Below are 12,549 nucleotides of genomic sequence, written 5' to 3' on the forward strand. Positions count from 1 at the left end.
CTCCTGATGTTCAGCTGCTTTCCTCTTTGTGCGTGGAGAAGAAATAAAGTGGGGTTCTTTCCCCCCCCCCCGCAGTGCATTTTATCGGGCAGGTGTGTGTGTGTGTGTGTGTGTGTGTGTGTGTGCGGCTATGAAGGGGAAAGAACACAACAGAGATCGACACAAAGATGAACGCGCCCCAGCGTAGTTTATTCGTATGCCGGTGAGGTGTGGCTAGGCCGAAACGCATGACGAGGAGAATAAGGGTGCGACAGCATGTGTCTCTGCCTCTCTTCCTCCCTCCCCCCTCTGTGCACTGACCGCCTCACAATACGAAAAGGAGTGCGTGTGCAACGGCGGCCTTTGGCGGCGCGGTGCGAGAGTTGGTGGAGGCGTGATGAAGTGGGCAGCCACACGCACGCACAACAGCCTACAAGTGTGAGGGGTTAAGAATCGTAAGGAAGCAACAAAGTAAGAGGGACACCGGATGTGCGGAGTACTTCGGGAGATGGAATTGGCACCACCACAGACGCACGCACATGCCGCAAGAGACACGGAGGGAGGGAGGGAGGGAGAGGGGCTGGTGGGTCCACGATCTCCTTGCCGATCGTGTAGTGACCACGAGCGTAGTTGTTCGCCGCATCCTCCTTGCCAGACACCAGCTGCTCGGGGTTGAACAGCTGGCGGTACGTTCCCAGTGCGCACCTCGTCCACGACCGTGGGCTCGAGGTCCAGGAAGAGGGAGCGAGGAACGTGCTTGCCAGCTCCGGTCTCCGAGAAGAAGGTGTTGAACGCGTCATCCTCAACACCAATGCACTTGTCAGAGGGCATGGAGCCGTCGGGCTGGATGCCGTGCTCAAGGCAGAAGAGCTCCCAGCACGCGTTACCGACCTGGCAGCCGGCCTGGCCGATGTGAATGCAGATAGCCTCACGCATGGTTGGAGAAAAAGAAAGAGAGGTTAGAAGGCGGTTTAGGGTGTTTGTTCGAAGAACGAGAGTGAAGGACTGCGGGTGTGGGTGCGTGTGTGCGTTGCGCATGTTTCGTTTTCGCGAAGAGGGCAGGAGAAAAAGGGCACGGTGAGAGGAGGAGACGCATGGCAGGTGTCCGCCCACGTGGCAGCAGCAGCGGAGTCGGGTGAAGCTGATGATGAGCTTGTGATTTGTTCGTGCTTATTTGGGTACACTGGTGCCTGAGTGCGTGTTGGGAGGAGAATCTTAGATGCGCTTGAAGGGTCGTCTTCAGGGTTTGTGTCGGTGTGTTGGCGACTTCTTCCTTGCATTATTGTGTCTTTCGTCCTGCTTGCGTGTATTTATGTCTGAGCGTTTGGCGCACGAAGAGGTACAGAAATATCACCAGTCCCACCCACGTATTGTTGTTGTTGTGGGTGTGCGGCGGTGAGGGTGAGCGGCAGCGCGCGGGCAGCAGTGGTGCTGGGGGCAGGCAATGCCATCGAAGCTGGAGGGAGACCGTGAGATGTGCATGTGAAATTGCAGCAACACCTGGAGACAGTGGTTGTGTCTCAGTGCGAGAAGCGCGTCGCTACATTCCCCCAAGCCGCACGACACATCCAACGGAGCGTGCCCACGTGCTCGAATTTGGTTGCACACTGCGTGAGGCGCTTGCTTGGTAGGGGCTTAAAGCTTCTCGGGCAGTGCTAGCCGTTGTTCGTATGTGGGAAAGGGGGGTCGAGATTGTGCTGATGAGCTGCTTCGCATGGTGTGTTAAGTGCGGGCGACTCAGAAGAACTACGAGTCGCCGCCTCGTCACTCTCTGTGTCGTCCTGTGCGCTGTCGTCTGTACTTGTGGTGTCCCTTGGAAAGGAGCACCGCTGTCGCTTGCGCCGTGACGGAGCCGTGGCGTGGCGCGTAGGACGAGCCACTCGAGCTCTCTTTGCTCGTCCACACACACACGTGCTACGACTAGGGGTGCACTCTCCAAAGGCGTCGGCGCTCTCTTCCATCAGTGCAGACTCTAGCTCAACGCTCAGCGCATGCCAGCTGACCTCTACCACATCCGTTGGCGGATGGACTGCCCACGACAACCTCAAGGCAGGCTCTAAGAGTCTCACAAGTCGCTCCAGGCGAGCTGTCAGATCGGCCATCGCGGCGCTGTGCGCGGCGCGGCGCTGCATGGGCGACGCAGTGCATTGCTGTGCTGCAGTGGTCGCGGCACGGAAGTTCTGACGGCTGCGGTAGCGCACGAGCTTCGCAGAGTTCACGTGGTACTCGGATTTAAGGCTGCACCGCAGGTAATGAAGCAGTAAGGCGCCAATTGCCTTCCACCGCATAACCATACTACTGCTTGTGTCGGTGAGCGACGGTGGGGCAGTCGACCCCTCATTATCTCTTAACCAGTCCAACGCTGCCTGCCCGTTCAAGTCGAGGCCGGTGCGGGCCTGCTGGAGCACATGCATCACGTCATTCTCATGCGGAAACGGTAGCGTCGCAAGCGCCAGCGTCAAGTGACAGAGAAAGAGGAGCGGGTGAAAGAGACTGAAGACGACCCCCGACGAAGATGACGCGGCAAGAGCTTCGGTGGCGTCGGTAAGCTGCTGCGCATGTTCCTCGCACCACGTCCGCGCCTTGTCATCTTGGTAGAAGAAACGCACCAGGGTGGTGATCATGCTGTCGCGTAGCCGTTTGTGCAGCAACGTGTACACAGAGCTGTGGACGCTGTACCCGCTCAGAATGCCACCGGTGCCACTGTCGACAGCAGTGGTGAGCAGCTTGTCAGGCACCACGGCGCTTCGAAGAAGGTTCACGCCGCACGTGTGATGCAGACAAAACGCGAGCTCGACACCCCGCCCGACCGACGACCCCACCACCTCATGGTGTTCACAGGAAATGGTGAGAGTGGCCGCCGCCTGCTGCCGCAGCGGTGCATGAACGTCCGCGGCGAGGGCTACGATAACCTGCATATATTTTTCAGGTGGAAGCAGGCCCCCGTGCGCAGCTTGCTGAAACAGGCGCAGGCAGAGCGAGCGCACTTGGCTGTTGGGGGTGCCGCAGCTGAGCCGTGCAATGTCGCCATGGAACTGCTGAAAGATCCATGTTGCCATACCGCTATTGAAATCCTCTGTGTGTGCTGCAGCCGAAGAGTGCGGCAGTGGCGCCCGTCTCGCGTTGCCTCTCGCCTTCATCTGCTCTGGCGCATTGACAGCGACGGCGGCTTGTTTATGGCGCATGCGCTTGACACGACGACCAGGCAGTGGCGCCTCAAACTTGTCGTCGCCGTCACCATTTCCCCAGCTACCACTCGAAGTGTCACTGGCGTCACCACCGCCACTAGAGCCGAGGATGAGTGCTGTTGTGTCGAGGTGAGTAGCCTGTCGCGCTGCCTCTTCCACCCGCTGATCCTCTTCCTTGAGAAAATCTGAGAGCAAGGAGAGACTCTGTAGTTGAAAACGCACGTCGTGGGAGCGAAGTGCGTCACGAATGCGCCCCTCAGCGCGGAGAAAGTACGTCGTGGGGTCGAGCGTGCACAGCGATGCGACAACGCGCAGAGCGATCACGGTAACGCCTTTCCGTGTGGTGGAGCTGCCACAACTCCCCAAGACATCTTCGAGGAGCTGATATGTGTTAGCCATGATACCGGGACCCTCAATGAGCGCATTCGGCGCTGTTGCTCCTGCGTTATGACCAACTAACGACTCCTCTACGAGGGCCGGGTGCGGCGGGTGCTGCCTCCAGCCCGGATACATACGCAAAAACTCGGACAAGAGGAAGAGGAAGCGCAGTGTGTAGGCGACACTCTGCGGCTGCGTGGCCAAGCTCGGCAACAGTCCCCGCACACGGGTGTAGTAGGTGTTCATGAGCGAGTAGCAGAGTTGCAGGTACGGCACGTTGACCTGTCCGGAGAGACGGTGCTTGGCGCCACACGTGATGAGGGCGCACAGGGCACTGCAGGAGGCGACAATTACGCGCTGTTGATACGGCCCCACGTACTTGGATAGCAGTGCTGTCAGGGAGCGTGCAAGTTGATCGAGAGAAACGAGGGGTAGCCGCGGGGCCTTCAGAATGAAGTGTAAGGTTTGACACATGTGCAACAGCGCCCCGCCCAGCGCCTCCGGTGTTTTGGCGAGTGGTGATGTGGGAGGCGGGGGGTAGGCGATGGACTGCACTAGCACCTCGGCCAGCGGCTGCACCCACTCCCCGCGGGCCTGCGCGAGGGCCCGCATCGCGGCGAGGCACGACACGGCGTCCTCGGTAGAGTGAAAGCAGTTGTACCGCGTCCACAGCGATCGCGCAGCGCAGCGCATGACGTGAAGCAGCCGGGCCCCGTCAATGTGATAGCCGCGTGGGCGACGACGCGACACAGCCGTACTCGCAGCAGTGGAGCTCGGCGAAGTCTCACCTGCAGGGTCGTATGCGGTCACATATGTGTGCATGCCCTGTAGCACCTGCACCAGCGGATTGTCCTCGCCAAGATCGTGCGGGTAGTCTGGCGCCACCATCACCGCCAGCGCAACGAGCTCCTTTGCCAGCTGCGCGTGGGCCCCAGTGAGGGAGCCCTCGGCGTCGCCTAGCGTTACCACCCAGCGGCGCAGAAAGTGCTTCACCACATCCTTCCGATGCCTCTGCGCCTCGGCCTCGTCGGGGGCAGCGAGTTGCAGTAGCTTATACTCGATGAAGAAGAGCAGCGGTGCGCCGTGCGGGGTGGCGAAGAAGCACTGGTAAGCGTCATCTGTCAGGAATGCGTCGAGGGCAGCGATGGTGCGCGACACCACTGAGCCGCTCTTGTCGTTGAGAAGGTAAAGGAGACTGCTCACCACCTCGGCAGTGAGCCCGTCGGCGGTCACGGAGTAGTCCGTGGCAGTCAACTCGCCCTCAGCTGCGGTGACGGTCGCGCCATTCAGCATTGTAAGAAGAAGGGGCACGATAGACTCCCGCACTCGCGCACTGTCGTCCTGCACGCACTGCCGCACCACTGGCCACAAATAGCGATGAAGCGGCGGGTGTTCCGCGGTAAGGCGGGCGAGGTGGGCGAGTGCTTTTCTTTGTACCACATCCGACACCGGCACCGCGACGCCCTGTGCGTCTTTGAGGTGGAAGATGGAGAGCAGCATCGATACCAGGGTATGCCGCGTGCGTAGGCTGAGCATAGAGTTGCTGAACTGAGTGCTGATGACCTGCGTCCACAAGCACACGTCGTTCCAGTTGGCCGGTGCGTCCCCTCCACCAGGGGGGCGCTGCCACCGCACGAGTAAGCCAAGCCCTGCCTCCGAAATCCATTCCTGATCGGTATCCTGCAGCGAAGCCCACGTCGTGACCTGCGCTGCGCGCAGGTTAAACCACACTGCAGCGTAGTCCGCCGCGGTGGACGGATTTGCGATAAGCTGCGATTCAGCCATGTAGACGGATCCCATGACCCCAAGAAGAGAGCTGTCCGCTGTGCCGATGCTTGGCATCGCTGCCTTGTCCGTTGCACCACACATGTGCTCCCAAGCCTGTTGGTCGGCAGCGGCGGGTGGTGAAGGAGCAGGCACACACACTATATTCTGCAGCACCAGGGGACCCACCCCCTGGCCCCTGCTGGCCACGTCCCTGAGCCGCTCCATCTCCGCCAAGATAGTCGTCGGCACAGACGACTGCCTCTCGTCGAAAAGCCTCAGAGCCACGCGGGCCACCACATCCACTGCCAGTGGCCGCAGCGCCTCGGCGGATGCCGTCGTGGCAGACTCAGCGCTGAGGCACAGCTGTGCCAGTGCGTGCACAAAAGTGCGCAGCAGCACATCCGCGCCTGGCCACTCCGGCACCCCGAGAAGATCCGTCAAGTCCTCCGCCAGGACCACTGCCGCCGCCCACGCCGCCGTGTCCTCAGTCCGGTCCCTCCTTGACGCGCACCGCAGCAGCAGCTCATGCACAAACGTGCCGGCCCACAAGCTGCACTGACGCTGCAGTGTCTCCACAGTGCTCAGCTCACCTACTTCGCCTGAGATGACCAACGACTGCGCGCCTGCCAGCATGGAAACGGTGAGGGGTAGCACAGTGCGTCCGTCATAGTTTACACGATAGGTCCGCTGCGTCAGACACGCGGAAGAGGTAGGTAAACGCTGAAAGAACACCTCCACCAAGCGCTGCCGCTCCACCTGGAGACAGTTCCAGATGCATCGATACAGGTGCACCGCGCCGTCAATGATGTAAGTGCTATAGAGCAGGTGCACTTCCTTGGAGCAGCTGCGCGTCACATGAAAAAGACACTGGTGGCACAGCTCCTCGAGACGGCTGATATCGGTGTCCGGTACAAGCCGCACTGTGCGGTTGCACAGCATGACGGCGAAGCTGCGCAGGTAGCCCCGCAGCTGTTCTAACCAGGGGTGCAGACTCGATGTGGTGCACATGCGGTCAGCCGCACTACGTTGCCCAAGAACTGTCGACGAGTGTCCCTCTTGCTTGCTACTTGTCTCGGCGCTGACCCCCACAGCCGCCGTGTCTGCTGATTGCTGCACTCGCAAGAGCAACGCCGCCACACCACGAATAACCCGTGCAAACGCGTCGACTGTATGTCCTACGAGTCCCGCTGGCACTGCCTCAGTGGGGAAGTGCGGGTGGGCTAAGCACTGGCAGCAAAGCCACGTGCGCGCAGACCATGGCAACTCCTGCAGACCAGAGTTGGAGAACACCGCCGCTTCCTCCTCAGGGCTAGTGCAAGATGCAGCGAGCGCCGTCAAGCAAGCAGTCATCTGCGCAGACGGAATGCCCTCAAAAGGACGCACTTGAAGGGGCAGCCAGGAGACGAAACGGAGGAGCAGTGGCTCATCGAAAACAACAGCGCCGCTGCCACTATCACTGGCGGTCTGTCGCACAAAGTCTGCAAAGGAAATAGAATTTACATCGGTGCGCTCGCTGCCCCTCAAGGACGTCTCCAGTGCCTCTAGGCTCGCCGACTCTGAAGTCGTGCGCGGCCTGTAGCTCGCCACCACCCTGGGAATGGTCGAAGTAGACGCGGTCGTCGCACTCGCCCGCCGCCGCCCACTGGCGGGGATCGACGGCTTGTCATCAGCCGGTGCCAAGGTTCGCAAGCCCATCGACGTGTCCGCCAGGCTGCTTCCCAATTCCGCTGATCGCCGCGGCCGCAGGGATGGCCCTGTAGCATTTTCGCTTCTCACCCAACTTTCTGACTCGGGAACACGCGTCAGCGGCACGCGGTGTGCGAACGCGTCCTTACCAGGAGGTAGCAGGGATGATGTTGTGCCTGATTCGCACTGCTTGCGCAGTTGGGCAACATTCAGCAGCGTATTTCGCTGCACCATAGAGGAAAGCAGCCCTTGAAGGCCACGCGTGACGGTTCGACTGACACAATGTGCGGCAGAGGTACGGCCCTGACAGCGAAGGGAACTACAGCTGTCGTCGGCGCTGCCACAATTCCCATGGAATTGTCCTGCCTCGCGATGGAACTGCTCCTGCAGAAAGCGTGAAAAGACACCAGTGAGGAGCAGCTGCTGGGCAGACTCCTGCATACCGCGTGACAGCTGGTCCAGTTCCGCTGACCTCCATGACGGCAAAGCAGAGGATTCTGTTGGTACACCAGCGGCAGGGACCTCCTCCTCCGGCCTCGCCCATTCCGTCTCGAGCCGCAGCTGCGATACCAGGCGAGGCACCGGAAAGGAAAGCAGCAGCTTCGGAACGGGGTTGACGGACTCGTTAGCCGCGATAAGACACGGCTGCGGGGGAAGTGAGATGACAGGTTTGGCAGACATGGCCTTGCGCCTGTGCAACACACACACTATATAAATATATAAATATGTATACGTATATATAGACGTATATTTATATGGAAATAAAAACGACAGTCTGTCCGTGCACGCACGTGTGCAGATCCCCTTAGTCTGGTGCTTTGCCTTATTCCGTTGCTCGGTAGTGTTTCCCCTCCTCCGGCAAGCGTCAATAATTTATATGAGCGCTAATGAGTCTGTGCGCTGGTGTGTCTGGGTGTCTGTGTGCGTGTGCGTGGCTCTATGAGTGTCCCCCTGATGAGAGGTGAACGAGTGGAATAGGGGAAAGGAAGAGAAAAAAAAAATAAAACCCAACAACGCTTATCGGGACGCTCCCTCTGTCAATGCACGGGGATGGTAGCGTGTGTGGGGAGGGTGGGAAATGAGGAATAAAAAGGGGCAGTGAGGGAGCTGACGGAGGCGTGGCAGGCCAAGCAGTGTGGTCCACGGGGTCTGCTGGGCAGTGTGACCGGGGGAGAAGCGAAAAAGAAAACACAGCAGGTGGAGTGGAAGAGTCCAACAAAATGAGAGAGCCAGAAACTGTGCGTGCCTGGGTGTATGTGGGTGTTGCACAAGGGGGTGGATACGTGATGGTGCGGAGGCCAAATGGGTGTGAAACACGGAGAGTGCAGATCGACGATGGCGGGAGGGTGTGCGGACACAATAGACGGGGGAAAAAAAAGCGCCAACACGTTTGGCGGCCTGTCTGTGATTAGCCGCACAGCCGGGAGAAAAAAGGCGAGACAGCAGATCAGTCCCAAACAACACAACACAAGAAGGCGAGGCACAGGCAGATATACACGCACACTTGCGGGGAAGGCAGAGCAAGACGCTAGCCATGCCACAGAACGGGAAGAGGCGAGACAAGGGGAGAAAAGGTGGAGAGTTGCTAAGTGAGGAGATGCAAATGAGAAGTGGCAAGGGGGCAATGAAGCATATTCCGTAGCCATCGATATGTATACGGTTGGCGCGCGAACGTCGACATGCTCACGAAGACGTCTCTGCCACACTATGGTGCCACATCGATCTTGTCTGAGTGAAGCAGGCACGCGGGGAAGAGAGAAACGGGTGGGACAGGCCCATGTCGTGAAAGTCCAAAAGGTCAAGCCGCTGGCGGTGGTGCGGGGAAATGCAAGGATGAGGTGAGGAAAGACCACACACATACACATGCCCACCACAGACTAGGTAACGCCTAAGAGTCGTATCGAGGTTCAGCTGTGTGAATCTGGGGGACGGGGGGGGGGGGCCACTCCAGATGTCGTGCACCTCACTGTGAAGCTGCCCGGTGTCACAGCTGCGGATTAGAAACCCCTGGCTTTGGGGGCGGAGTGGTGCACAAATCGAAGCAGCGGCACTTGGTCATCATCGACTCGTGCAACTCGGCAGAGTCCCGGCAGTCTTCGTAGAGGTGCTCCACGAACTGCTGCGTCGCCAGCTTGGCGCGCTCCTCTGTGTGAGTCGGAATGCGAGACAGACGCGCTCGCTCGTGCCACAACAGGACCAGCGGCAGCACCTCGTCCACCATGCGATGCAGCAGAAAATCGCAGGCGAGCAGGCGAATCGCCTCGAGTCCGCTCAGCGTCTCAAATAGAGCCGGGGTAACGACAACATTGCCGAGGTTGCGCCGCTCCACTTCAGCACGGGCGTGTGGCTCGGCTGCAATGGTCCCAAAGGCGGCCATGGGCTCTCGCAGCAGCGCAAAGAGGGAAAGGTACACGCGGTAGATAGTGTGGAGATGGCTGCGGGGGAGCCCAATTTCGACGCTAGTCGCCGCCTCCGCCGCGACCACGACAGTTGGCGCGTAATGCGTCCATGGCCAGTCGATGGGAGGCGGAGTTGGAAGGGAAGTCCTGCCGGGGTCGTCGTCGGACTCGTCCTCGGCTGTGCCGTCCTCTTCGCCCTCGCCCGCCATGAGACGCGCTTTGTGTCCGTCACGTCGACTGCGCTGCATCAACCGTCGACGCTCTTCCGCCTCGCTAATGAGGCGCTGCCGCGTCACATCGGCCCACGTCAGAGCCGCAGTGGTTGTCAGGAAACACGTGAGCCCACGTACCGCCGTCTGAACAGCAATGGCGGCCACTTGGTCGTGCAGTGTGCAGTGCTGCAACACCGCGTACACAGCCTCCAGCACCACCGATTGAAGTGCCCGCACGCGAACATGCGCCGAGGTGGTGTGGCGCTCCTGCTCTTCGCACATAGCCTCCTGGGGAACACAGTAGTTGAGGTACGCTGCGAGGTCTAACGCGTCGCGCAGCAGGGATAGCGCAGCTCTGCGGCCAATCACGTCCTCTGCGGCGACTGTGCTGTCGTAGCGGCTGCACAGCTGAAGGGCCTCGCGCGCCACGTGAATAGTACTCGACACAAAGTCTGCCACCTGTGCGGCCTCTTCCAGGGAGACCATCTTGGTAGACCCCCGTGTGAAGCTGGCCGACATTGCAGCCACGGAGAGCCGTTGACGCACGAGAGCAGTGAGGTTAGCGCCGCTGAAACCCAACGCTGCGTGGTCGTTGCTGCTGCCCTCCCCGCCTCGAATGAAGCGGCGCTCTAATAAAGCGAGACTGCCGCGCAGAACACTTGCTGCCGCAGGCCGCAGGTGCTCCTCCTTCACCGCCCGCGCCGTCTCATCCACGATAAGGGTAGAGTGACGCAGCAGGAACAGAAGAGTGTCCGTCTCTCCACAGGCAGCGCTGTACACCTCGACGCAATGCAATGCTGCCTCATGCAGTATCCCACTGGCAGCGGCCTTCTCGAGGACAAGGTAGAGCGTCAAGGTGAAGAGACGCTCAAGGGCCTCGGCCCTCTCCGCATCCGGCCTCTCTGTGGTTGTCCAGTCGCCGCACGCGAGTACTTCAGCCGACAAGGCGAGAATTCGCAGCAGCGTGGCAGCGACCACCTGCCGATGGTGCACTTGTTGATAGGTACACAGCGCCTCATCTTGAGTCACGGCCCAGAGATGGGGCTGCGCCACAATGCTCCAGAGCTGCTCGAACGACCCCGCAGTCAGGTCCGCTGGATGTGGATACATGCAAGACCTCGTTGCCTCATCATTAGGGACCACCATACCCGCCGTGGGAGGAGGAAAGCAGCTCGGCAGAGAGCGAAGGACTTGCAGTGGGTGAAATTGCCACACAACGAGCCGCGGCAGCACGTACAGCACGGCTGGGTGCACCGCGTAGGCGTCCCAGTCCTGCAGCACTGCGTCATACTCGGTGAGCAGCGCGTTCGTCAAGCGCTCTCCAACAGTCTCATTCCCGTCACCGAAGTCGTCGTCGCGGCAGTCTGGCGTCAGCGTAGCAACCGTCGGAAGTCTGGCGAGGGCACCAGCAAGGCAAAAAAGAAACTCGTCCACGACACCGGCGGGGTACTTGCGCGGGCGGCGATGGGTGTACAGGGCCGCTTCATCCATCTCGGTGCCAACAACGCGGACGCACTTACGAACGACAGACAGAAAGATAGAAACCGCCAACTCGCTGACGTCTGGCGACTCTGCCGTCGACGACGCCGCCTGGGGTGGGGCTTGCAAGGGGAAAAAGCGGTCGCGCAGCCCCGGTGCCCGTGCAACCGTCGTGGCGAGATGAAGCAGCTCCACCCCTCTCAGGTACTGCAGCGCCTCGGTGACGGCAAGCACAGCCCAGGAACTGCCCATCAAGGTGTTCATGCGTGCGTCATCCGTAGAGTTGCGCAGACTGCTACCAGTGCACACAATCGAAGAGGCTGCCTCCACCGCGCCAACAACGTCGTCCCCGAGGTGGTGCAGGTGATCCATGTTCTCCACAATCGCGTAGGCCACCATCAGCAGCGAGCCCAGCGGTGTGTTGGTGCGCTCCGTCATGGCCGACGACAGCAGCACCGAGACGATGAGCGACTTCAGCGCAGCAACCGTAACAGGAGCGTGGGCACTCCGAACGAGCACCGAGGGCACAAAAATGGAGCGCAGCGCACTAGCCAAATGCACCTCGGCGTCCTGCACCCACGTCTCCGGCTCCGCGGCTCCAAACGCAATCGTCAGTGCAGTGCAAAGCAGCTTGATCGCGCTCAGACATACCTTGGTCGAGTCCTTGCCGTGATGGGCACGGTGGATGTAGCGCACAGCCACTGACACCACGCCGGGAAGACATAGTCGCACGTTTTCCATCCCTATCACCTCCAAAATAGCCAGGCATGCATCTAAGCTGTCCAGTTGCAGTTGCCGAAACCAGTGCTGCGAGTTACCGTTGAGAGACTTAAGCAGCTCGAGAATAAAGAGCGCCGCGTGTGGGTGGTAGTCACGCGTCCGAAAGAAGTAGCTGTGACGCGCCGCCCCCGTGCGGTGAAACTTTGCCACAGCCCGCACGGCAAGCAGCTTCGCCTCCTCACCCGCGTCTAGCGTTGAAGAAGGGAAGGGAAACAAGGAACTGGAGGTACCGCTGGCGTTACTCTGGGGATCAGCGTCGCTCTTGTTGCCAGATGAGGGACTCAGCTTGAAGGCGTCGATGAAGCAATGCTCCAGCATACCGAGCAACTCATCGACCCGCTCCACCTCACCGGTCTTCTCGGTGAGAGGGAGCAACACAGAGGAGAGAAACATCTCCTGCATTCGGTGCGACCCTCTTCTCGTAATTCTGTGTAAGGGATAAAAAGGGGGGGCTACAAGTTCACTTCGAGGACTCAGGGGTGGCACTGAAGAAAACGGACACACACACACACACACGTTCGTCCGCGGAGGTGGGTCGAATAAAGGCTAAAAGGTGGAAGAAGGGGGAGGCCCGTGCGGTAGACTAACACGCACACACAAATTGCATTTCTCGAACGCGGCCAAAGAGAACGAGTATGGAGAGGGTTGGGTGGGGGATATGGATAGGGAGAGGGGCAGGAA

General features: G+C 60.0%; 3 protein-coding genes across 3 annotated transcripts; all 3 read right to left on the reverse strand.

Moving 5' to 3' along the window:
- Positions 1-213: 213 nt before the first annotated feature.
- Positions 214-915, reverse strand: LBRM_13_0210 (alpha tubulin; the record flags this gene model as incomplete). Its single annotated transcript, XM_001563115.2, has 1 exon — positions 214-915. One exon carries the CDS (start codon positions 913-915, stop codon positions 214-216), a length of 702 nt encoding a protein of 233 aa, XP_001563165.2.
- Positions 916-1,634: 719 nt separating this feature from the next.
- Positions 1,635-7,679, reverse strand: LBRM_13_0220 (conserved hypothetical protein; the record flags this gene model as incomplete). The annotated part of the gene is made up of 1 exon (XM_003722916.1): positions 1,635-7,679. The coding sequence occupies one exon, from the start codon at positions 7,677-7,679 to the stop codon at positions 1,635-1,637; it is 6,045 nt and encodes a 2,014-aa protein (XP_003722964.1).
- A 1,303-nt stretch (positions 7,680-8,982) lies between these two features.
- On the reverse strand, positions 8,983-12,270 carry LBRM_13_0230 (conserved hypothetical protein; the record flags this gene model as incomplete). Its single annotated transcript, XM_001563116.1, has 1 exon — positions 8,983-12,270. One exon carries the CDS (start codon positions 12,268-12,270, stop codon positions 8,983-8,985), a length of 3,288 nt encoding a protein of 1,095 aa, XP_001563166.1.
- Positions 12,271-12,549: the final 279 nt, after the last annotated feature.

The sequence above is a fragment of the Leishmania braziliensis genome, chromosome 13 (genome assembly GCF_000002845.2).
Source record: "Leishmania braziliensis MHOM/BR/75/M2904 complete genome, chromosome 13".
Lineage (NCBI taxonomy): Eukaryota > Euglenozoa > Kinetoplastea > Trypanosomatida > Trypanosomatidae > Leishmania > Leishmania braziliensis.